Source organism: Pyrus communis, chromosome 7, assembly GCF_041283825.1.
Source record: "Pyrus communis isolate YQ-2024b chromosome 7, ASM4128382v1, whole genome shotgun sequence".
Classification (NCBI taxonomy): Eukaryota; Viridiplantae; Streptophyta; class Magnoliopsida; order Rosales; family Rosaceae; genus Pyrus; species Pyrus communis.
This window is the reverse complement of record NC_142571.1, coordinates 26062949-26084415: the sequence shown is the minus strand read 5'-3', so window position 1 is coordinate 26084415 and position 21467 is coordinate 26062949. Positions and strand designations below refer to the sequence as shown.

Sequence of the window (21467 nt, the reverse complement as noted above, 5' to 3'; positions counted from 1 at the left end):
TAATTTAAGAAGAAAAAAAAAGTAGCCTAAATTCATTCTTTAATAATCTATGGCTAAAATTTTAACCCACAAGGGTTAGAGCAAAAAAACTGTTTCTGGTTTAAAACCTAAATTTTATGGGCTAAAAATTTCAAATTTTTACCCAAGAATGGTAGATGGTCTTAGAATGTCAATAGCAGCTCTCATGTATCTTATATATACATACCGGAAGCTTGGACAAAATTTGCATTATAGATGCAAGGTCATATAATATTGTATGTTGTATATAGAGAGAAGAAGAGTGAGAAACAGACGTTTAAATACTTATTATCATATATGTGTCATAGCTAGCAAGGATATATATAAAATTCCAATTTCCAATTTCTCCATTCCTGCAAGTGCTACCTCATCAACTGCCTATAGCTAGCTTGTATGCAACGAATGGATCTCCCCAAACATCAAAGATCACTTAGTGGTTAAAGAGAAGTATGATGATCTCAAGATCTTTCCTTAACTTGCCCATCAATACCATATTATTAGGAAGCAAAACATAAAAGAGATTAGGGATGAAGAGTGAAAGCACCAGTATTGAAGAAGTTTCTAAATCAAGCCCTTCTACCAGCAAGAAGGAATACTATCACGAAGACGATAAGGGTGAAGAGGATGAGGTGGATGAAGATGGCCTTCGGCTGAGGAATAACGGTGACAGCTCAAGCAATAGCACCATTGAAGAGAATCATGAAAAGAAGGGAGCTTCTGGATCTGTAAGGCAGTATGTTCGTTCCAAGACATCGCGGCTTCGATGGACACCTGATCTCCATCTTTGCTTTGTTCGTGCAGTTGAAAGATTAGGTGGACAGGAAAGTAAGTGTAGTACATATAAATCAAAGCTAGGTTTTTGTGATTAATTGAGTACTAATAATTGTGATTTAATGGTGCAGGAGCAACTCCTAAGTTGGTTCTTCAATTGATGAATGTCAAGGGTCTTAGCATAGCTCATGTCAAGAGCCATCTTCAAGTAATTGATTTGCTCCAGATCGATTTCATCATCTAAATATATATATATATATATATATATATATATATATTCTCTACTAATTCTACTGTCTATAAGATTCAATACTATGATTAAATATAAATTAAAGGTTCATATCTGATTAATGTTGTTCTATATTTTCTGGCTTTGATTTTAATCATCAGATGTATAGGAGCAAGAAGACGGAAGACCCCAATCAAGGTGAGCAAATTAACAAATTGCACACAGGCTCACCTACTCCTACAATAATTAGTACAAAAATTAGGGTTTACATATTTACAATCTAGAGAGATCTTGCTTTCTTCTTATATGACAGTTTTGACGGATCAAGCAGGATTTTTCATGGAAGGTGGAGATAACCAACTTTACAACCTTACTCAACTCTCCATGCTACAAAGCTTCAACCGATGGCCTTCTTCCGGATTAAGGTATGAAATACTTTTCTTAATTTTACTGTCTATTTTGATCAATTTATAACTAAATTGTTTTTTTAGTTTTTCATTTTTCATTGAATCCTATTCGTAACCATTTCAATCCTTTTTTTCTTTTGCGTATTAGATATGGTGCTAATGGTCATTCCTCGTGGCGAGGCCGCCACCACCAGATTTACAGTCCTTACAGTTCAAGTAGGACTACTGCACTACTTGATCATAATACCAGAAATATTGGACTTTATGGTTCAGTTGCTGAAAGAATACTTGGAAGCAACAATAACAACATTATGACTACTTCAGTAAATCAGTTATATACAAATCTTCCATCTCCTACCCATGGACAAACCACTTGGAGAAGGAATCGGGACGAGTTGTGTCAAACCATGATCCACAGGTCATGCCAAGATCATCATAGTTGGACCGCAGCGATTCGAGACCATCAAGGGCAAAACATGCTGAAAAGGAAGGATTTGGACACAGACAACTGTGACTTAGATTTAAATCTGTCACTAAAAGTTCCACCAAAACATGATCATGGATTCGGAAAGGGTTTACAGTGTGGTGGTGATAATCATCAAAAACTACTCATGGGTTGTAGTTTATCTCTCACTTTGTCTTCGTCGTCGTCCTCGAAGCTTGGCGTCAAGAAATTAGAGGGTACTGGTCACGGTGACGGCAAGCACGGGAAGAACATGGCAAGTACTCTGGACCTCACTTTATGAATGAGACAATGTTATTCTAAGTGAGATCTTGAGGTACTTTCCAAAACTAAATTTGACAAAATTCATGAAATTGAACTTAACCATTGTCATATTCTACCGTCACAAAAAGGTATAATGATCGCCACTATTTCTTCAGTTGTTCGGTCATTTGCTTTTGTTGTATGTATTGTCTTGTATCGATCCATGATATATAGCTAGAAATATTATTAGCAAAGATTCAAACATTGTTGAATAACGAGGTATAAAACAGACGAATGTGTTTTTTGGCATTACCAAATATGCACAGTTTCGTGGTCATATGTGTACATTGTTTTGTGAGTTTTTAGGTTCCTATTTCTTCGTATTCTTTGTTTTATTACTTTTAAGTCAATAAAAAAACAAAATCTTGGTGCTTGATTAAGAACAATATTTCTTGGAAATCGAAAATATTACCAACTTTTTTATGTTATCTCTGAAACCATGTTTCTGCAAATAATATTAACGTTTTCCTTATGAAATGTCGTTTTAGGTCACATGAATTATCTTTCGTAAGTTTAGCCAAAGCACAAAAAGGAAATACAATTTGTCTCCTATTTTGTAGACTATAGTTTAGCCCTTTGATGTCAAATGGATTGAGATTCTCAACATGTATGAGTACGCATTAAACTACATAAATTCTTATAGGGTACTCCTATTCACACACACCTCTTAATTTTCGATATTCAGATCGAATAAATTGTAAAAAGTAGAAATACATGTATGAATAACATGACATTCATATTGAATAAATTGTAAAAGGTAAAAATAAATGTATGAATAACACTATTCTTCTTATATATCTGCTTCTTCTTTTCGTAAATATGTTCTTGATCTATGCATGTATTAATTTCTGTAGACTTCTCATGCTAGAATTTATGTTGCATCTTGAATAAAGTGCTTAATTTCCAATATTTGTTTTCGCCGTTTGTTTGATTACATGTTTTTTTTTTTTTTTTATATACAACAATAAGAATTTTTTATACAAGGTCGAGGATTGAGCAAGACTATTTTTTAAACACAATCCATTGCGATTACACGCTTCAAAAGTAACCAAGGATTATTTTCCCAAAAAATAAAAGCTAACCAATGTTATATATTTTAAAACATGAAGGAAAAAGGATTCTTGGATCTAACTGATTAATTAAGAATATCTCTATGCATATATCCGGCCGTATTTACTTTGTCCAAATTAATAATTAAAAGAAAAAATTGAGAGATTGATCAATCCATCTACTTAATCAAGCAGTAAGGTGCGATAAGACCGTCCTCGCAGATATGTCAGCAAGAACTTTGTATGCTGCTTGGGAAGGATGCATGGAATCCCAGAACAAAAATTTAGAAGGGTCTGGACACGTCAGCGAAAGCTCCCCGCACAGTGGGCCCAACTCCACCATCCCTGTACCACAGCATCCTTCATGCGTTTGCACAAACCCTACACATCAAGATTTAAAAAAAAAAAAACAATTTAATTAAAAAATTAAGCACAGAAAAACCCTAGAAAACATCTATATACATATGATTGCATGTATGATGCATGAGACATGTCCAGATGCTTAAGATATCTTGTCTGGAAGTGTTTTTTTTTTTTTTTTTTTGAACAAACGATATTATCTATACTACGAATGTGAGTTTAATTAGCCTCATAATAGACTATCAATAATGTGGTTTGAATTCACTTTTGGCGATAATCAAAGATAAGATCTTTCACTTACAAGTGAAAAGGAATACCACTAGACCATAGTACTAAGTGATTGTTTGAAAGTGCTTTTAAAATGATTGAAATCACTTTTAAAGAAAATTTTGGTTCCAAAAGCACTTAAAGTGCTCTTGAAAGAAGCACATAAAGCACTTTGTGCTTCTTTCAGTAAAGAAGCTAAGTGTTTTTACTAAATATTAGTTCCAAAAATATTTTTACCAAAAAACATTTTCAGTTATTTCAAAAGTACTTACAAACAAGCCTATACACTATAAAAAATATCAACCATACATTAGTTGCTGTAAATGGGTATTGGGTATGATAAGGGCCATGACAATATCCGAAATTTATACCTACCATATTTAGATGGGTTGTTGAACATGTCCAAGATGGGATTGTAGGAGTCGAAATAGGCGAGCCTGGATCCGGGAAGGGAGGCTTGCAACCTGGGAATGAGGCCTTGGAGCTTGGTGTTGTAAGCCTGACAGTCCCTGTTTTGCTGTTCTACGCACACACGCCGAAGCCCGTTAAAGACGCTGCCAATTGTCAGCTGCATTGGCAGACATCCGATTGGTGGAAGACCTGCCATCTGGAATCTCCTCGCTCCCCTTTGGTACAGGTTCTGCCATATCACAAATAACATTATAAGCACTGCATGTCCACCCACCGTTACAAATTCATCTAAATTATACGTCGTAACATCTACACGTGTACAAGATGATCCTTTAATTGTGTCTTGATCGAAGGCTCTTAGTAATAACAATCAATTGATATAAATTGATCTTAATTACCATCAATTAAGTCTAATTAAATTTAGATTTTTGTGAGGGAAAGAACGAGCATGAACACTTTGGTGTTGACGTGATGGAGTCATCAAAGCCTTCAGAATCAACTCATTCAGAAAGTGTTGCATGAAGAAAGTTCCAATAGGCTAAATAAACTCTAGAGTAGATTCGTAAACTGGAATACATAACAACCTAAAACCTAAAACAACAAATCATGCAGGCACACAAAACATTTGAATCATAGACTCAATTAACCAACATAATCATGCATGGCAAAAATTACAGCAAAAAACCCTAGAATTTGATCGTAACACCACTAGATGATGTTACTAATTCACCATGTAATTTGATCGAGAGCCATTTAATTATATACCTGAATGAAAGACCCGAGTCCGCGGAGAAGAAAATCCTGGTATCCTGAAGGTGAAAACTCGATTTTCCTCGCAGTAACAGGTAGATCGAAGAGGTTAAACACCATGTCATTAGTACCAACACTAATCACAAACACAGCGTTGTTTACAATCTCACTACAATTCTTCTCCCCAACAGTTCTCCTCATCCTCCCCAACGCTTCATCAAATTCCTCCAACTGCCTCCCCAAACTCGTGGCTTTTGACACGGCCAAAGTCAGATCATCCAGCCCGCTACCGCCTGACGCGAAACTGACACCCGTTAGCAATTCACGGTCGGTCAGTCTCGGATCACGGTAAGCAGGTAACAAGTCCTTGAGGCCAAGTATGGAGACCATGAAGTCCGTTGATAGTTTTCCATTGGTAAACCTTCCGGACGGGACGTGGTTTGGCAAGTCCCGGCCGTATGGAGGGTGGTCACTTCTGAAAAGGGTGCATGGGAGGCGATTGTTGTTGCCGGAATCCACCGTTGAATCACCGAAGGCAAAAACGGCGGATACAGGCGGAGATGCGGTGGTTGGGACTGGGAGAGATAGAAAGGAGGCCAAAGAGAATAAGAGTACAAAGAGGACGGTGGTTTTTTGCTCCATGATTAAGGTGTTTAATTTCTTGGAGAAAAGAAGACGCAATTTATTAAGAAAATTATGTGTTAATTTATATAGAGTTTGAGATGATTGAGTTTAAATTTGATTAGATTATTGTTAACCTTAATTAGTTAGGAGTGTGAAAGTAGCTGGCAAATCCTATACATAATAATACATGCAATAATTATAATTTTTACCAAAAAGGAAAACTGCATGCACTATAATTCCGTACAAAACCAAATCCTAATTATCGACCGTCGGATTGGTCTATAGTGTAAAGAATAAAAAAAAAAAATTCAACGTTAAAACTAGAAATAAGAAATAAATTTTGAGAGGAAAAAATATGTTAAAATGGGAAAATAAAAAAAAAATTTGTTTTATCTAAATCAGTTTTTGACATCTAATTTTAACTGGAATTAATACTCTTTCTGGACGGAAGAATTTTCCTAATAAAAGTCCTTGAGAGAGACATGGAGGGGAAGAAGAGGCCAGGTTTTGGGCCAGGCTGAAGCTTACATAGCGGGCCGGGCTAATCATGGTCCTTATATGGACCATTACAAATCGTCTAAAATCCTTATAAAGTCATAAATAGGTTTACATGGACGTCAAGTTTTTTATTTCTTTTACATATGTATTTTTTTTTCTTGTGCTTCAAGGCGTTGTTTTTTATGCCCTCGGCTCTGTTGTGTATATAAAGTGTGTTGAGTACCTTTCTTTTTTCTTCTCTGAGCTGGTTTGGTATTGCTGTGCTTTGAAAAAAAACTGCTTCTGCTGTGATGTGAGAATAAGCAACTATGAAATAAAGCAACATAGTGTTTGGTAAACTTTTTTGTAAAAATGCTTTTGAAAAAAAAAAAAGCAGTATTAGAGTGTTTGGTAAACTTTTATGTAAAACAGATGTGAAAAAAAACCGGTTTTTCAAAGCTTGGTTTTGCAGCTTCTTGTTTTTGGCTTTTTTTCATCCAAAACTGTGAAAAAAAAGCTGAAGCTGAGTGTTTACCAAACACAAAAACAGCTCCCAGCTTTTTTCAGAATCACCTCAGTACCAAATCAGGTCTCTATCAAATCAGCCATGCCGTCCAAGGTTCATATGAAAAACTAGTTAACTTAAAATATTTGTGTTAGTTGTGCAAAAAGGAAGCATCAAATCCCAATTGGAAGCAAAAATTACAATAATGTAAAGGCGTGTTTTCTTAAGATGTGACCCAAAAAAATTATAATTTATTATAATGTAGAGTTTGTTTCTATACATACTGGCCTTAAGTTGGTGTTGAGATTTTGTGTAACTTAAAAAGGTTATTTCTTTGGAGAGTATTACTTTAGACAAGTTTGTCTCAATTTGTACATTGAACCTGCCATTTTGTAGAGTTTTGGGAAGAAAATCAATTAAAAAGGTTATTAATTGATTTTCTTCCTATAAATATCATTTAGTCTCATTTTATCCTCTAAAATTAGTTTGCCTCAATTTGTCCCTTGAACCTGTCATTTCATCTCGTTTGGTCTCAGTTCACTATGTTTTTATTCATTATGTGAAATAGACGTTAATGGTAGTTTGGACATTTCATTTTTGACACAACTTCTTGCCTCCGACTTGCCTTAACTTGCAATAAAATGGTTACTCTTCTCCAAGTTTACCACAAATGTCATCGCCGCCAGAAGACTAGTCGTCGATTGAAATCAATGACTGAATTTGCGAGCCTAAATTCCTTTCTTCTCTTTCACTTAACTCTAATTCTTTTTTGTAAATCAAATATCCATCACTCCTTAATACATGTGTACTTATTCCTTTATTTGTAATCAAATACTTGAAAAATCAAGGATCATAATTGTTGATATTAAATATTTGACCAACTTAATTTGGACCTTAAAACCACACAATCGCATAAGAAGTTCACTAGTGTTAAAAGCATCTTCAAATGATATGTCAAATATAGTATGTCAAAATTTTATTTGATGGTTGATGTGGCAAATTGAATACAAGTGCTAAATCTTCTTCTTGTCCAATGGATGTGTCAAATATTTATTTTATTATTTTATTGGATCTAGAGTTACATTAACTATTAAAAAATAATCAAAATTAATTTTGGTTTGTATTCTATTGGTTGTTAAGGGGACCCATGCATTAAAAAATTAAATTAAATATATTTGACTCCTTCTTTGTTTGCTGTCAAAAAAGGCAGCTACAAAGTAAGGAGTCAAATGACTCACATGCCATGTCATATATGACATATCCATTGTAGAACACTTGAATATCTTTTAATCCTATTTGCCATATTTGATATCTCTTTTGGAGATGGTCTAATGTAGCTTAACATAACAGGTTACTCACAATATTTACATGTATTTAATACAATCACAATCTACCAATCATATATAAATCTACAATTTGCATGTATTTAATACAATCTAACAATCATATACAAGTTTTATCAAATGATTTCAGAAACGCTTAGACTAACAAAAATTCAGAGACTCTCTCTCTGAGCTCCCCTCATAAACCCTAGCCTCCACCGTTGGCCTCTAGCTAAGGCTGGGGGCCGGTGGGCAACCTGTCCCTCATCTCCTTCTTCTCCTAGCCTTCCTTTATTTCTCTCCTGGCCATCCCGTTTCAGCCTTCCACCTTCCTCCCATCCCGTGTTCTCTCCACCCCCCCTAACCTTCACATCCATACCTTGCCCTCCAGTGTCTCTTTGTTTTTGGGTTTGAATCAGTGTTTGTGTTTGGTTTTTGGGTTGTTGGCATTAGGTGCCACCTCTGCCTTTCCCTCTCGGTGCTGGGAGATCCGCTTTGATTTTGCTCTCTAGGGTTCCTAGGTCTCCTTAGGTTTTATAGGAAAGCGCCTGTCTGAAGATTGTATACGTCGTTTGGCGTAGAGTTACCTCCAATTTGTTGGAGACATTTTCAACTAGTGGTTCATGCTGGTTTTGTAGAGTGTGGAAAGAACTATGGAAGCCATGGTCGCATGCTTTGCTGCACCATTGACGCTCACAGCACATCAATGGTTACATGCTGCATGTTTGGTAGGTGGAAGATTCCCCTGATTTGCTTAGGGATATCTTGTAATTTGATTATGTATTAACATTTGGGGATAGGTATTTTCGTCGTGCAGGACATTCTTTTTTCTTAAATTGGGTTCTACAGCAAAGTTTTATCGAGACCCAATATAAATGTATGTGAATATATGTAAAACAATCATTATCAAAGCGTTGAGATTACAAGAGAGTCACTATACATATAGTTGTATTTTTGTACGTTTTTCCCATTTTCATTTTGTTCTTTCTCGCGTTTCATGAATTTGTTTTATTTGAGGTAACCGCTAAAAAGCCAAAAAAAAAAATAAATAAATAAACGTGGAAAGAAAAAGACACAAATGCGCTGGAAAATTGACGGAAAGTATTAAGAAAAATATGACGGACCAGTCGGCAGTCACACGGCAGCAGATGAGGTGCATTTAAATTAGGCCACGTCATCATCATCCTCCACCATCGTTGGACGGTTTTGGAATCAGTAGCCAAAATTACCTCCCCTTTCGCGCTCTCACTCCCAACCTCCGTATATTCTTTCAGCATCTCTTCCTTATCCTTCCATCCACACACACTCTCTCTCTCTCTCTCCCCCCTCTTCTTCTTCTTCATATTCTGTCAGTCGCTCTGGTTCTGTGTGTGTGTGTGAAAAATGGCGCGCACAACCCCAATTCTCAACCAAAACAACACACGCTTGCTCTTCACCTCCAAAACTCCCCACTCTCACTTCCACTCTCTCGCCTCCCTCCGCCTCACCAAACCCCCACACTCCCACTCTTTCTCCTCTTCTTCTTCTTCATCTTCTGTTTCATCGAGTTCGCCGTCGTGTCATATCACGCGCGTCACCACCGTTCCGGTAGAGTACGCGCCGTCAGCTCCCGACTTCGACTTCCACCAGGAGCTCTCGCGCCTCAAATCGCTCCGTTCCAGGCTCGCTGATTGCGATTCCCTCCGCGCCAAGCTCAGAGTGATCGACGGCGATTCCAGAGTGAAGCGATTCTTCAATTCCGGCAGCAACGGCAGTTTCTCCGCGGCTTTAGGTTCGCTCAATTTGTGCTCTGAAGAGCTTTTCTTGTTCAAGTGCTTGGTTGCTGCTGGGCAAGAGCATGTGCTCGGTTGGGGGCTCCAGTTCGACGACGGCGAGGTGGAGACGGCGATGAGCTCGGTGAAGACCGCGCTTTACGCGCTTGTCGCAATGATTGAGAAATTGGATGTGAACGACGAGGGTTCCGGGATGAAGATTGGAGGTTTGGCTTTGAATGATGAAGATTTTAAGGACTTGAAGAAGCTCCTGAAGAATTTGGGAGAAATTGAACAGTTTTATAACTGCATTGGAGGAATTATTGGGTCAGTTAACTATTCCCTTCTGAATTTTATTGTCAATTTTTAAACTTTAATTATAGTAATTTCATTGTTTATACCAATTTCTATATTAGTTTTGAAATGATTCATATTAAAAATTCAAGTGCTTACTGGAGAAGCAGTTGAGAATGCTTATTTAGGAAGTGCTTCTATGATCCAGAAGCAATTTTAAGTTTTTATGCCAAACATAGATAGAAGTGCTTTTGGTGGCAGAAAGTACTTTTGGCCCTTTTAAATTGAGAATTGAAATTAATCTAATTACATATTTGGTGCAGATACCAGATAACAGTATTGGAGATTCTAGCCCAATCGAGAGTCGAAATGCAGACTGCAAATTGGGCCAAGCGCATACAAGAGCAAATGGAATGCCAGTTTTTGGAAATTCATGCTCCCAGTGGACTTGATCTTTCTCAAAATGCAGAATATGCATCTCAAGCTGCATTATGGGGAATTCAGGTTAGTGCCGGGGTATCTTGTTCATTAGACGTGGAAGGATGTAATGCCGGTTTTTCTTGAACTAAAAGATCTTATTCATTTTAGGGTTTGCCAGACCTAGGTGAAATTTATCCTTTGGGAGGTTCTGCTGACAGGCTTGGTTTGGTTGATCCCGAGACAGGTGAATGTCTCCCTGCTGCAATGCTTCCTTATTGTGGACGGACTTTATTGGAAGGTCTTATAAGAGATCTTCAGGTATAAGTTCTCTGTTTGTCAAGCTTAGTACTTGACAAGGACAAGCTGACATTAAGACTATTTTGTAGATGGTGAAGTTATATGCATCTTACATTTTGTGTGTTTCTATTTCAAGGCTAGAGAGTTCTTGTACTTCAAGATGTACGGGAAACAATGCATCACCCCTGTTGCAATTATGACAAGCTCTGCAAAGAACAACCATGAACACATAACTTCTCTTTGTGAAAAGCTTGAATGGTTTAGAAGAGGTCGATCAAGTTTCCAACTTTTTGAACAGGTTTAACATGCGAAACTACGAGATTATTTTCTATTATTAGTTGTCCACAGTGTAATAGTCTATCTGGTTTGAGCAATGAATGTCATTGCTGAGTTAATTACTTGTGCATTTTCAGCCCCTTGTTCCAGCCATTGGTGCAGAAAATGGGCAATGGATAATCACAAAACCTTTTGCACCCGTATGCAAGCCTGGTGGTCATGGTGTAATATGGAAACTTGCTTATGATAAAGGCATTTTCAAATGGTTTTATGATCATGGACGGAAGGGTGCAACTGTACGTCAAGTTAGGTGAGCCGTTAAATTTATTAACATATGTCCATTATTCTCCTTCATTTGGAGAATTTTGTTAATTTGGATGCCAAACTCTGTATTGACCTAAATAATGGTGACCTTCCAGCAATGTTGTGGCCGCTACAGATTTGACTCTCTTGGCACTGGCAGGGATTGGTTTACATCACGGCAAGGTATGCTTGTTAAAAAGTTATTTGAGATCCCCCTCTTTTCTGGAACCTGCTAAATAGTTAACCCTTAGTTGCCAAAGAGCAGGAAGTTTGTTTAGATCATACACTCTACTCCTTATCTAATTTTCATTGCTATGGAGTTCGCTTGAGTTTACACAACAGTACCTATGTTACTAGAGAGTCCTTACAGACTTGGAAGTTCTTCTGGTTTACTGTTTTGACTTCTTGCCTTGCAACAGAAACTGGGGTTTGCATCCTGTAAGAGGAACTTGGGGGCTACAGAAGGAATTAATGTCCTAACTGAGAAAAAAAATCTTGATGGAAGGTGGGCATATGGTTTGTCGTGCATTGAGTATACAGAGTTCGACAAGTTTGGCATAGCAGATAGACCTCATTCTCGAAATAGGTATACATTTTTCTGTGAATCCAAATCTCTAATCTGGTTTATATGATATTATATGATTTGTTACCTTGATGCTTGTTGGCATGTGATCAACATGCTTACTCTCATATTAGCTTATACAATATATATTTTTTTCTCTGTTAAAGATTTCCATTGTTGCTATTCGGTGATATCGTCATTCTACTTTTCCTGTCTTGTCGAATATGCTTTTTAAGTGTGAAGAAGTTGAAAATTCAATATGATTTCTTATTAATGAATTCCATTTTATACTAATTAACCATTCTATGTTCAAGGTTGCAGGCAGAGTTTCCCGCCAATACGAACATCTTGTATGTAGATTTACCTTCAGCAGAGTTGGTCGGGTCAAGTAACAGTGGAAACAGCTTACCAGGCATGGTGCTGAATGTTAAAAAGCCTATAACATTTGTGGACCAATTTGGAAAACAACACAGGTACTTTCTTAAAACTTAAGTGCTCTTTTTGCAAGTGACTATTTTGTTGTCGTCAGTAATACTTGACAGCAGATGTGCAAAGATAACCTCAAATTACCTTCTTTCACCAACGAACTAGTAATTACTCTGCATGGTATGCAAATCATTACAATGTGCACTATAAGAAGAGTCAGAACATGTAGCACACACGAATAATTATTAGCCAGTCTCTAATCACTTTTCATTTATCATAGTGTCTCTGGTGGAAGGCTTGAATGCACGATGCAAAATATTGCTGACAGCTTTCTTAATACTTGTCCATCTCGATGTTATAAGGGTATTGAAGGTATTATTTCAGTCTATATGGTGGATTATTGTGGCACACCAATCCGCGTTATGTTTATGCTTGTCAATAACTTTAGTGGCAATAACTGTTGGCAGATAAGCTTGATACCTTCATTGTTTATAATGAACGAAGAAGGGTCACATCATCTGCTAAGAGGAAAAGAAGACATGCGGAGAAATCTTTACACCAAGTATGTATGTGTTCTCTGTCTCCAGTTTGGGAGTAGAGCTTGGACTGAATTAAGTTTACACTTTCTTTGCACAGAACAGATGTAATTTTTCTCCCGAAGTTTAATATGTTTAAGTTGATTTCACGTGTAGACTCCTGATGGTTCACTGTTGGATATCCTACGGAATGCCCATGATCTTCTTTCACAATGTGATATTGAACTTCCTGAGGTACATCCTCTTAATTCTGTTGTAATAATGTTAATAACTTACTTCCATATGGCGTGAGCTATCATTAGATACTAATGGGTTGTTTGGTCATCAATTTGAAAACAATTGTACAAGTTTAAGAAAAAATGATGAATGTAGCTAAGTTACTTAGTACTCAATTAGTTTCAAAAACAAAAAAAAAAGGATCCAAGAAGGATACCAAACAGCCCATAAGTATTTGCTCAATGCAAATTCATTTCTTGTAGCAACCCATAAAGTTTTTTGTTTTTTATGATTTTTCTTTTTGATGCTCAGTTATGGTATTTTGCTTCTGATATGCTGCAGATTGGAAGTAATGAAAAATATCAAAGTTCGGGACCACCATTTCTTATTCTTCTGCACCCTGCTCTTGGCCCGCTTTGGGAGGTCACCAGACAAAAAGTAAGTCAATGTGAGCTAATGCGCGATTTCAAGTTTATCTCATTTTCTCCTTTTACTCTTGGAATGTGCATTTAGTTTGTATTGTATTTCTGAATTCTTTTATCACGAGTTACCATATTGAGATTCTATCTGCATTGTTTAATGCCTCCATTTTCGCATGCTATAATAATCAAGTGGTCATTTAGAAATTCACGTAGCAACCAAGACTATGTTGCTGTGTTTGTTTTATAAGAAGTGATTTTCACTCACCCTTTTTGGCCTCTTGCACACCCCTATTTAATCCTTGCCGTTGGTTTCGTTTAATTTATTCAATCTGATGGCCACAAATAAAGAGGGGCATTTGAGAAGCTAAAAGGGGTGTGGGCAAGTCACTTCCCTATTTTATTTCCTTTCCTCATTCAAAACATTGAGCTCAATAGTTAAGCAGAAAATTGTCTCTGTCTACCAGTTCTATGGAGGCTCAGTATCCGAGGGCTCTGAGTTACAAGTAGAAGTTGCAGAGTTTCTGTGGAGGAATGTTCAGGTTCATACTGTTCACATACAACACATTAAGGAATATTATTGTTTCCTTAGCTAATCTGTTTTCTACTGTCCAGCTTGATGGAAGCCTGATCGTAGAGGCTGATAACGTTATGGGCTCAACTAGGATTGATCAAAATGGTGAACCCATTTTACAATATGGGCACAGGTAGTATGCTGAGTTAATCCTTACTACATTTTAAGACTGTTCAGAAATGGTAAGCCCATTTTAAAATTGGACTCATACTACATTCATCCCACAGGTGTGGAAGATGTAAATTGCAAAATTTAAAAGTACTAAATGATGGAATTGACTGGAACTTTGAAGACAATGTGTACTGGAAGCATGATGTTCAACGCCTCGAGGCTTGCAAGGTTGTACTGCATGGAAATGCTGAATTTGAGGCAACTGATGTTATCTTACAGGTTAGATTGACAACCAATTAGTGGAGATATGCACGGAGGATAGACAAAGTTTTTCAGAAATCACTGAATTTCATAGATTTTTTATTTATCGTTCCATTAGGGATATGACCTCCAGTCATAAGCTTCTCTTCATTCCATTAGGGGTATTTCCTCCGATGACTTTGGAAAACGGAAGTTACATCTAATTGTTAGGAGGTCACCTTTGCCGCGTATATTCAGAAATCATGAATTTATTTTACAAGTAAAATCTATGAAGCTTATTTTGCTGCTTACAACCGGATGCAGGGAAATCATACATTTGAAGTTCCAAATGGCTACAAAATGAAGATCACAGCGGGAGATTCAGGTATGTAAACTGTAATGTTAACTTGGCTGTTGACTTCAGATATCTAACTCCGACTAGAATTGACTTTTCGTAAAAGCACTCTTACAGATAATCAGCATAATGTATTACTTATTATACCTGGCAATGCGAGTATGTGAATAGTAGTACTCTGGTCTCCTGCTATGTCACTAAAGACTGATGGGAAATTGTTTGATGAAACATGGAAATTTATATCTGAGACGGTAGAGTTGAGCCTAACATTGAGAGTTAGAACTGAATCCCTTCCTCTCTTACACGCTCACATACCTGAATGTATTGTCACATCCTTAAATCAGTGCTAGGCAATCATCAATTGATGCACCATTTCATTGATTTTGCAGGTTTAGCCACCCGATTAGATCCCATTGAACAGAACATGATGGATAGTGGAACCTGGTTCTGGGAGTACAGGATAAAGGGCACACACATTCAGTTGGAATTGGTAGAGTTGTAAAACGCTATACGAAATACTCATCCTCGTCATAGGTGAATCGTGGTTCACCAAAGGATTTGGAACTCACCCTCATAACAGCATCAAAGCCGGCATGCTCTGGTCTGACTGGTTTAACATAGTTAAACCTATTTCGTCTTTGGAATTGCTTCTTCTCCTTCCCCTTTTTTAAGCAATAGTATGTTAAATTAAGAGCGTCATACCCTTAGGGTCACTCCAGCTGCTCATTGTATCTACTTATTTCTTTTATCATCGGCGAGGGGCAACAGGTTGTTGCCTTCTCGAGAAACTGATGTAAAATTGATGAAGCAATAAAATGTATTCAATTACTTCATTTTCGATCTAGCTCTTTGGTAGATCTGGCAAGAAATATAGTTTCTGTGCATAAATCTTGGGTTTGAACCATTTTCGCTCTCTTCGGAAAGGTATGAATCATATGGACTCAAAAAACAAAAGACGGGAAAATATACAGTTCTGGAGACAAACAACACTTCTAGCTTTGGGATCAATTTGCAGTAACAAATGAACAATACTGTCATTTCTGTGCTTAATTTTCACAAATATACACCTGAATTGTATCTATCCAAACACTCTCAACACTGTCATCCAATCTGATTGCGAGATTGAAAGCAGCACCTATTCAGTAATCTAAGCAGTGCATCGGCTTTTCTTCGAGCTTTCAAGGATCCGTCTGCAGCCAAGCTCTGAAGAGAAGGAATACTCCGTGGGTTCATTAACAGACGTCTTGCAACCTCCTCTCCTCCGTCTTTGCACAGCCCCAGCAGAAGAGTGATTGAGTTTTCCTTCCCCTTTGGAGAACCAAATCTTAAGAGATCGATAAGAATAGGCACTAAAATCCTGCTTTTCCCAATCTCTTCCATCCCTTCAGAGCAACCCAAAAGCTGAGCAAGCAATACCAAGGCATCATCCGTAATGCCTGCCTTGTCATCCATCAACAGCTCGATGAGGAGAGGAACCGCCCCGGCAAAGACAACGCTCACCTTGTTGGCATTGTAGACTGCAAGATTGAAGAGTGCTATGGCAGCATCTTTTTTACCAGCCGGAGTGCCTTCTTTCAAAAGCCCCACCAAGGCCGGAATCGCTCTAGGGTGCTTTCCAATCGTTACCTTGCAGTCATCTATCATGGACAAGCTGAAAATTGCTGCTGCTGCATTCTCTCTGGCTTCCATTGTGTTCCCTGATTCCAAGACGTTTACTATGTTGTCAATTGCTCCTGCCGCCATGATCAGAATCTTGTTGTTGTTGTAGATGGAGAGGTTGAGCAGTGCAGTAACCGCGTTTTCCTGAATTCTCGGTTCATGGGATTTCAGCAACGTCACCAAAAACGGAATAGCTCCCGCCTCAGCTATGATCCTTCTATTATCCATGCCGGTTTTAGCGAGTAATCTGAGCTCGTACGCCGCTTGCCCTTGGATATCCGGTGAGCCAGTTGCTAGTTTTCCCACCAGAAACTCAGCTGTCAATTTCACAGCATCAGCAGCAGCTTTTGCAACTGAAATGTGATCGACAGCGTCCGCATACATCTCCCTTTTACTGTTGCTCCTCTCCAAATCGGAGGAAGAAGACTGGGAAGATTTAGGTGTGGGAACATTGTTCTCCTCGTACCATTGTTGCATTAGACTCTTGAGTGCATAGTTTGGAATAAGCGCCATGTGAATCAGCTTCTGCCCGCTTTTGGGGCACGTCTGGTGCCCTGAATTGATCCATTGTGCAATCGAATTTCGGTCATAAGTGTGCCCGGATGCTACAATAACAGGGTCTCTTATCAAATCCAATGAAATCGGGCAGCGAAATTCATGCGGAACGTTGGGAATCAACGATTTAGATGATGAAGAATGATCATAATATCTACCCGAGGGGACACAGTGCAGTTTCATATCCTCTTTACTCAGTTTTTTGAATTCATCATCAGTAAAAATGATGGTCTTGCAATACGAAACAAGGGAAATGAGATTGTTTATGTTTGACACCACAATCAGCCCTCCGCTGCCTGCTTGCTTGCGAGCTTCTGCCTCGAGCTTCGAGGTTTCTTCTTCGTAATTCACGGTGTTTCTCAGGCCAATGCTGCTCAGAACATCTCTCACTTTGACCAAATCTATGAACCCTTTGTTCTTCTCACTATTGCTTCCCATCAAAACCAAAAGCTCTTCTCTTCTCTGCAGCTCTTTGAGATCGATAAAAAGCTCCACTCTTTTAGCTTGCCGGTGAAGAAGCTCGACCTGCTCTCTGATATCTGCCGTCACCTTAAGCAAACTCAGTGGCAGAATATCAAGAGCCCTCCCCAATTCCTTCACCAGCACGTAAAACTGATTCGAAACCAACTCAGTCTGCATAAGCCCCCACAGAGAGCTCCCGTCTTTACTATCTTGGATCAGAAACTTGACTCTTCGAATCACCGAGAAAAGCTCCGTGAGGCAAAGGATCGAAGAGGGAGGAAGCGGGCCGTTTGATTCTTGTATCTCTTCGAACAGAGAAGCCAGGAGCCTGATCCTCCTTATCATGGTGGAGATGTTCCGGCCCTGCAGAACCGGAAGCTTTTCCATGGAGCAAACTTCGTTGCATATGTGAACCAATGATTGTAACAACGATCCAGTCGGCAAAAATCCCGTGGAAACCATTAGAGGAGGAACAAGGGCTACATCCATTTGTTATGTCACTAATGGCAATTGTTGGTACAAACGGGAGAAACTGCTCGGTTCCGCCGTTGCAATTTAGAGTTTAGGGTTTAGGATTCAGGTTCAGGTCAAAGAGCAAACAAAACACTTTCGAGGACCTTTTCGTTGAAATCTGGAACAAGAAGAACGTTTCATAATTTTTTTAGTGTTATAAACTAAAATGATGGGGAAAGAAAGAAAAGAACAACGTAATTGCATGAACTCTTGGAAATTTCTGTTTGGAAACTTGACATTAGAAGACAAAAGAAAAGATGATGGCAAGTGAAGGACTGAGGGAGGGATACGTGGGTTGCTGCCACTTGGAGGCACGTCAGGCCTTCTAGGGTTCTATAATTCCCCCGCCAAATTTTGCATTAAAAAAAGTTTGGGGACGTCGAATGTTAATTGAAGCCATTTCAAACTTGCAGGTTTCTCATGTCCGTATACGGAATGTCTTACTAGGAAGCATTGAGCGTTTGGCGCGGAAATACCTTAAATATAGGAAATTAATTGATCTTATAACTACTAGCTAGTAGTCTAATGCTACTTAAAAATCATAACGTTGACACACTGTAATACAAATGATATTGCTTACAACCATAAAATTTGATTCTATTAAAAATGTGCTTGCAAACATATCATGTCATTGTGCATAACTGTATATAACTACATTGGTTATACGAATATTTTGTAGTCATTTTTTTTATAGACGGATTTATCCGTGGCATCATTTTTTTTCACAATTTTTGGCACACATTATTCTGCGGTCTGCTTCGTATGTATTTCAAAAATATGAACAGTCTATCTTTTAGATCTTCCTTCAAATATCATATCTACCAAAAATTATCCAAATGCGAAACCATATGATTGTTAAGGGTTTATGATTTTTTTTGTAGAACCTTATTCGTCCATTTTCTTCATTACAAATAAATATCTTAATAGTTTTAGACTTATATAATTTTTTGCAAGAATGATCTATGAATGATGTTCTAAAAGATAGAACGTGAATGAAAAATCGTATAAAAAAGTAAGTGCCATGCATCCATCTCTTTAACTGCAATGTTTAAAAGTGTGAATAACCATTAGTATTAATATTGTTGATATTTCGATCTTTTTAATTGTGAATGCACCATGCATGAATACTTCGACCACAATACAATATTGGAGAGACACCGTTTATAATATACTATTTATATTGAAAACTCTTGCTCAATATAACTAACTGAAGACAAAGAAATATATTTACACGTATTACAACTCCTTACGTATGGACATTACGTGTATACTATTAATTAATTACATATTTACATAAAATAAACAAAAAAATTTTGGCCACAATTGAAAAGGACAAAAAGATGCGACTTATGGTTTTGGAGGACAATGTAAGAAAGAACGAAAGAAAGAAAGAGGAGAATGAACAAAAGAATGAAATTAAGATGATTGAAAATATAATATTTCCACTTTTCTTTTCTCTTACTTCTGCAGTTTGTTTGCTCGTTCATCATTTTTGGACACACTTAATTGCCTCTAAGTTTCAAGCAATGGTCAATACTTACTCTCAAACAAAAAACCTCTATTGTTCAATGTTCACTCGTTTATGTCTAAACAAGTCCACCATCAAGATTTAAATTTAGGAAAATGCTAGAGAAATTAGTTTTTTAGATTATATTTTGTAAATCACATGATGTAAACAAATAGTATCGTCTTTTTAAATTTATTGTACAATGAACAAAGTTTACTATCTTTTGAATATGGATTTTTTTTTTCGAAAAAAAAAAGAAGAAATTAATTAAGGGAGAAGCCTCTGGAACACTCTAGTCCTCTAGAGTCATACAACAGGGCACTCCTAGCTTGATAGGGAATACAACCATCCCAAATATACAAATTGTTCTATTCCACTAAATTAAAAGAGGAAGCCAACCATTTTATGTCTTCTACAATAGTTCTAATTCTCCAAACATCTCACACCTCTCTTTTAATTGGAGATTCTTAGTCGTTCTGATTTCATATTATTCATTACATAATGTTATTAATTATGATGAAGAAGATGGTGACAACTTTTTTGCCCATATATTATATTACTAAAGAAAATACATGATGATAAGGACAATAATATATTAACTTCCAAAAATAAAAGGGCTTGAATGCGCCATTCGTGTAAGAAAAGTGAAGTGAAGAAAACCAATATCCATATGGAAGATGAATCAATGGTTATATTGAGTGACACTTGTCAAGAGATAACATAGGTTGTTATAAGGTAGTTAGTCTTTAGCTTAGTGATAAAGCTTTGTAAAACCTATATAACAGACTTTGTAAATCTGTTACTTCATTGTCAAGAAATACAACAAACTTTTATTCTCTGTAAGCTTGATTCTTTTTCTCTCTCTCTCTCTCTCTCTCTCTTCTTCGCTGAGCTTATTCAGAATTCTAAGTCTTTTTCCTCAAGATTTCTTTGCAGTCTTAACATGGTATTCTCGCCATAGATGGATCCAACGCTTCCACATACTCTCTACAACATATATTTCTCTTCTCAACCCTCTGATCTGCTGATTTTGTGTTTTTTTTTTCTGGGTTTATCAAATTCCCAGACTTGAAGATACTCGATTGATAGAACAATGCATGTTACCTGTTTGATAAAAGTTCGAAGTGATGAAATCTCTTGTTGTTTCAACAATGGTCACTGCAGCACAATTGTAAATTGTGCAATCACCCATTACAAATCTTATTACTATTGTATCATCTTCGGTTATAGTGAAATTGGATGACTCCAACTATCTTGCATGGAGTTTTCAGATCAGTCTTTTGCTAGAGAGTCATGGCATTCTTGGTTTTGTTGATGGGTCTAAGAAATGTTCACAGAGGTTTCTTGATGAGGTAAATCTTGAAGGAATTGAATCAGATGCCTATTAAGTATGGAAAATGCATGATCGTGCTCTTATGCAACTTCTCATAGCTACGCTGTCATCCACTGCGATTTCCTGCATTCTTGGAAGTACCAGTTCTCATGTAATGTGGACAAGTCTCAAAGAACGATTTTCCACAGTCACAAAAGCCACAATCTTTCAAATGAAGACAGAGCTACAAAATATTCAGAAATGGTATGATTCCATATCTGTTTATCTACAAAAAAATCAAAGATGTAAGAGATCATCTTGCTGCAACTGGTGTCTTATTTGAAGATGAGGACATAATCATTCTTGCTCTTAAAGGATTATCTGCTGATTATAATACATTTCGATGTGTTGTTTGAGGAAGAGAAAATGGGATTTCATTGAAAGAGTTTAAATCACAGCTTCTTGTTGAGGAAGCCATAATTGGACAGTCTTGTGAGTCTTCTGTGAATTTTGGATCTGCAATGGTTGCAAGTACTCAGTCAGCAAAAGGAAAAGCTATTAATCTTAAACAAATTTCATCTCCATCTTAGGGCTTTGATATAGGTTCCTTAAGCCAAGGCTACAATCCCAATAGAGGGTCTAGTTCTAATGGGTTTAATTCTAGTCAATGATCATCTTCTCAATATGGCGCTGGAAATTTCAATGGTAATTCATTTCATTCTA

At 37.3% G+C, this 21467-nt stretch overlaps 4 protein-coding genes across 5 annotated transcripts; 2 read left to right on the top strand and 2 right to left on the bottom strand.

The window, feature by feature from the left end:
* The first annotated feature begins 225 nt into the window (after nucleotides 1-225).
* Nucleotides 226-2489, top strand: LOC137734464 (uncharacterized). Of its 2 annotated transcripts, none has more exons than XM_088696716.1 (5): nucleotides 226-843; nucleotides 921-997; nucleotides 1180-1216; nucleotides 1350-1443; nucleotides 1574-2489. In XM_088696716.1, exons 1-5 carry the CDS (start codon nucleotides 546-548, stop codon nucleotides 2169-2171), a joined length of 1104 nt encoding a protein of 367 aa, XP_088552842.1. In that variant the 5' UTR covers nucleotides 226-545; the 3' UTR covers nucleotides 2172-2489. The 2 variants fall into 2 exon arrangements, with proteins under 2 accessions (XP_088552842.1, XP_068329826.2); XM_068473725.2 differs by having other exon boundaries at nucleotides 231-843; nucleotides 1332-1443.
* LOC137733654 (GDSL esterase/lipase At2g40250-like) lies at nucleotides 1722-5682 on the bottom strand. The gene is made up of 3 exons (XM_068472800.2): nucleotides 5044-5682; nucleotides 4243-4507; nucleotides 1722-3621 (listed from the first exon to the last, which is right to left on the bottom strand). The coding sequence occupies exons 1-3, from the start codon at nucleotides 5668-5670 to the stop codon at nucleotides 3428-3430; spliced, it is 1086 nt and encodes a 361-aa protein (XP_068328901.2). The 5' UTR covers nucleotides 5671-5682; the 3' UTR covers nucleotides 1722-3427.
* A 3412-nt stretch (nucleotides 5683-9094) lies between these two features.
* LOC137734725 (UTP--glucose-1-phosphate uridylyltransferase 3, chloroplastic) lies at nucleotides 9095-15569 on the top strand. Its single transcript, XM_068473994.2, has 17 exons — nucleotides 9095-10034; nucleotides 10325-10505; nucleotides 10590-10739; nucleotides 10855-11016; nucleotides 11132-11304; nucleotides 11414-11480; nucleotides 11717-11883; nucleotides 12174-12332; nucleotides 12566-12657; nucleotides 12753-12847; nucleotides 12978-13055; nucleotides 13380-13475; nucleotides 13924-13998; nucleotides 14072-14163; nucleotides 14258-14420; nucleotides 14706-14766; nucleotides 15126-15569. The coding sequence occupies exons 1-17, from the start codon at nucleotides 9340-9342 to the stop codon at nucleotides 15236-15238; spliced, it is 2619 nt and encodes an 872-aa protein (XP_068330095.2). The 5' UTR covers nucleotides 9095-9339; the 3' UTR covers nucleotides 15239-15569.
* A 268-nt stretch (nucleotides 15570-15837) lies between these two features.
* On the bottom strand, nucleotides 15838-17901 carry LOC137733539 (U-box domain-containing protein 1-like). Its single transcript, XM_068472681.2, has one exon. The coding sequence runs from the start codon at nucleotides 17899-17901 to the stop codon at nucleotides 15838-15840; it is 2064 nt and encodes a 687-aa protein (XP_068328782.2).
* Nucleotides 17902-21467: the final 3566 nt, after the last annotated feature.

Bases quoted from the DNA above. Each gene is read 5' to 3' on its own strand.
- LOC137734464 (XM_068473725.2), top strand. From the start codon at position 546: ATGAAGAGTGAAAGCACCAGTATTGAAGAAGTTTCTAAATCAAGCCCT. The intron at 1,217-1,331 runs GTGAGCAAATTA...CTTATATGACAG, and splicing joins GACGGAAGACCCCAATCAAG to TTTTGACGGATCAAGCAGGA. The intron at 1,444-1,573 runs GTATGAAATACT...TTTGCGTATTAG, and splicing joins TGGCCTTCTTCCGGATTAAG to ATATGGTGCTAATGGTCATT.
- LOC137733654 (XM_068472800.2), bottom strand. From the start codon at position 5,670: ATGGAGCAAAAAACCACCGTCCTCTTTGTACTCTTATTCTCTTTGGCC. The intron at 4,508-5,043 runs GTATATAATTAA...GTGATATGGCAG, and splicing joins GACTCGGGTCTTTCATTCAG to AACCTGTACCAAAGGGGAGC. The intron at 3,622-4,242 runs GTAGGTATAAAT...CTTGATGTGTAG, and splicing joins CAACAACCCATCTAAATATG to GGTTTGTGCAAACGCATGAA.
- LOC137734725 (XM_068473994.2), top strand. From the start codon at position 9,340: ATGGCGCGCACAACCCCAATTCTCAACCAAAACAACACACGCTTGCTC. The intron at 11,305-11,413 runs GTGAGCCGTTAA...GTGACCTTCCAG, and splicing joins GCAACTGTACGTCAAGTTAG to CAATGTTGTGGCCGCTACAG. The intron at 14,421-14,705 runs GTTAGATTGACA...AACCGGATGCAG, and splicing joins CAACTGATGTTATCTTACAG to GGAAATCATACATTTGAAGT.
- LOC137733539 (XM_068472681.2), bottom strand. From the start codon at position 17,901: ATGGATGTAGCCCTTGTTCCTCCTCTAATGGTTTCCACGGGATTTTTG.